At 39.7% G+C, this 2,842-nt stretch overlaps 1 protein-coding gene across 6 annotated transcripts in view; it reads left to right on the forward strand.

The window, feature by feature from the left end:
- Positions 1 to 2,842, forward strand: part of Cul2 (cullin 2) — a 122,691-nt gene that overhangs the window by 67,870 nt on the left and 51,979 nt on the right. For all 6 annotated transcript variants that reach the window (XM_004641830.2, XM_023701934.1, XM_023701937.1 and 3 more), the window contains one exon: positions 1,572 to 1,654. In XM_004641830.2, the coding sequence (XP_004641887.1) occupies positions 1,572 to 1,654 (83 nt within the window). The remainder of the gene's footprint in view (positions 1 to 1,571; positions 1,655 to 2,842) is intronic.

Consider the following 2,842-nt stretch of genomic DNA (forward strand, 5'->3'; position numbering starts at 1 on the left):
CTGGGGATTGAACTCAGTCCCTTGCGCTTGCCAGGGAAGCACTTATAGGATATATTTTATGACAACTACAAGGAGCAAACTGAAAAGTCAGGAAGGACAGACTGGGTTGTGATGCTGTCAAGGAATGAATTTCTACAACTAGCAAAGAATTTCATTTCATTAAGAATGAGTCCAGCTTTAACAGAATGAGCACAGTAGTAAATGCATATTTCACAGGAAAAAGATGGATAATAAACATAAAAAATGCTCAGCTTTGTGTAAGAAAAGCCAGTTAAAAATCACAGGGAGACATTTACATTCAACAGACCAAAAGTTTGGCTGAAACCTGGCAGTACCATTTGTTGAAGAAATGTGGGAGTTCTCATCCATTACTGTGAGGGTGAAGCTGGAAAGCCGTTCAGCTAGTGTGGCAAAGCTCCATGTGTTCCTGACCTCGAACCCAGCTTCAACCCGGAGCTGTGTACCAGGAATTTGTGATGTGAGCCAGAAAACATATACAAGAATAGAAGCATGGTTCTGTAGCAGAAAACTGGAATCCTTAACACATATCGCCGAGCAGATCATGGCGCACTCTCGTGTGGGATCCCACGCCGCGGTGTCAGTGATTGAGCTGTAGCCATGTGTTTCCACGTGGTGGTGGGGCTCAGTGATAGTTTAGTTTCGATGAATCAGATGTAGGAGGATATTCAACGTGATTTGTTGTCTGATCACAGTGGGTGAATGGAAGGTATTACTCAGCATGCACACATAACACACAGTTGTTAGAACTACTGAACCCAAGGGAGTAATTTAACCTGAATTCCGGGAGGAGGGGAGCACATGGGGTGGAGGGAAGAGGAAGTGGATTTCTTAAGCTAGGTTGTAGGGGCTGGTGAGATGGCTCAGTGGTCTAAAGCACCTACTTAAAACAAGCATAGCAAAGCACAGGGACGGCCATTCAATTCCCCAGCACCACATGCCAGCTAGTCCCGCCCCCTGGTGGGCTGAGCTGGCCACACACACACACAAATAAATAAAATTAAAAAAACTAGGTTGTAAACATAGGGGTGTTTTGCTTTGTAATTTAAACCAATTCGTTTTGTGTCAGATATTTTGTGTTTTGAAAATCAGCCAACAGCCAAACCAAATTATTTGTTAAATTCTTTTCTGTAGCATCTTGGCTTCTATAGCCTGTCTGTACAGTACTGAGCATTTAACAATAAACATTTTATAAAAGTCCATTATTTCTGTAAGGTTTTTAATTAATGTCAGTGCCTCCCTTTGCACAAATCTGGGATGATAGTGATTGCCATTTTAAAATAGAAATTTATCTTTCTTCGATTTTCATTAGAATTTTGAAGCAATGCGGGGCGTGGTGGCTTATGCCTGTAATAATCTCAGGAGGCTGAGGCAAAAGGATTGCCACAACTGTGAGGCCAGCCTGTACTACATAGTGAGACCAGGTCTCAAAAAACTAAAAAAAGAAAAATGAAGTGCTACAGATATTTTTGGTGGATATTTTTTTACTTTAAATCTTGAGCAAATGTTGAAAAACTAAATTCAGTCTTGACTATCTTTATTTTTCCTGGCAGCTAGCTTTGGATATGTGGAGGAAATTGATGGTTGAGCCACTGCAGACCATCCTTATCCGAATGCTGCTCCGAGAGGTCAAAAAGTGAGTTCTGATGCGCGCGTTCTGCCCCTCCTGGCCCTGATCGGCTGTTTGATGTGCTTTAGAAACCATGTAAACTTGCGTGACTGGACCTGGCTCTCATTTTATTGGAAAGAGCCTTTTTAATGCTAGGATTTTGAGGTTGTTTCATACTTTTTCCTTTTTAAAAATTCTGGCATGTCTTTGATCTTTTCCTAAATTTTAATATACTCACATCTTAATATACTCAGTAAATGAGTCTTATTTAAGCATATTTATCTGAGGAAAGCACAGTATCTTGTTGCTTTTTAGTCCTAAAATCTCTTAGACCTTCCAGTCAGTGCTGTGAATGATTTGCATTCTCTCCCTTTAAATCTTGAGGAGGATTATGTGTCTGACCAAACAGATGCTTCGTTAGTTGGCTGCCTCCTAGCCTCAGTGTCATTCTGCATGGCATCTGTTCTTGTGAGGTCAGGTTGTGGGACAGTGGTGTCCTACTCTATCCTTGCTTAGAGCAGTTGGCTTACCTGAATTTCTGCCTGATTAGAATTTGGGATGAACAGCTTTTCTGTATAGTTCAGGACATCCTTGGGTCACCACTGGCCTAAATGATTCTTAACTTCAGTGTTAGGGAATTGAATGCACTAAGTCAGACAAGTGTGAGAAAGCCTTAAGTGCTATATCATGTTATAGGAATTATCCAGCTATTGATCTTTGTGTGGTAATAGTCTGAATCTACTTTTTTCCACAAGACAAATACAGACTCATTTAAAGGGAAGAGTAATTTGTCAAAGCATTATTCTTACTGTGGGATTCTTAGTGGGAAATAAGGAGCTAACCACACAAGCACACATGTATAAAAAGGCCTCAACTCTAACATTAACAGCAAGTAGGGATAGGATGGCAGCAGTTATTAATTTGGTAAGGAATTTTTACTGACCATTTTAGTGAATCCATTGTTTCCAAAGATAGGGAATAGTGATAATAAAGTGAAACTGAGCAGAATCTGCATTTGTTTGGAGTGTGCCTTTTTAGGGGATTAATTCTTCTTACCTATAAACATGCCATAGCCACCATTTTTTTAATCTCTTAATAGGATTTCTGTAGATTTTCCTTTTATTATAAGACATTTGGTATCCTCTGATACTATTATAGAAAGTATGCTCTATACATTTTCCTTTTTTTTTTTTTTTTTTTTTTTTGGTGAGGCAG

Source organism: Octodon degus, unplaced genomic scaffold, assembly GCF_000260255.1.
Source record: "Octodon degus isolate 3935 unplaced genomic scaffold, OctDeg1.0 scaffold00144, whole genome shotgun sequence".
Taxonomy (NCBI): domain Eukaryota; kingdom Metazoa; phylum Chordata; class Mammalia; order Rodentia; family Octodontidae; genus Octodon; species Octodon degus.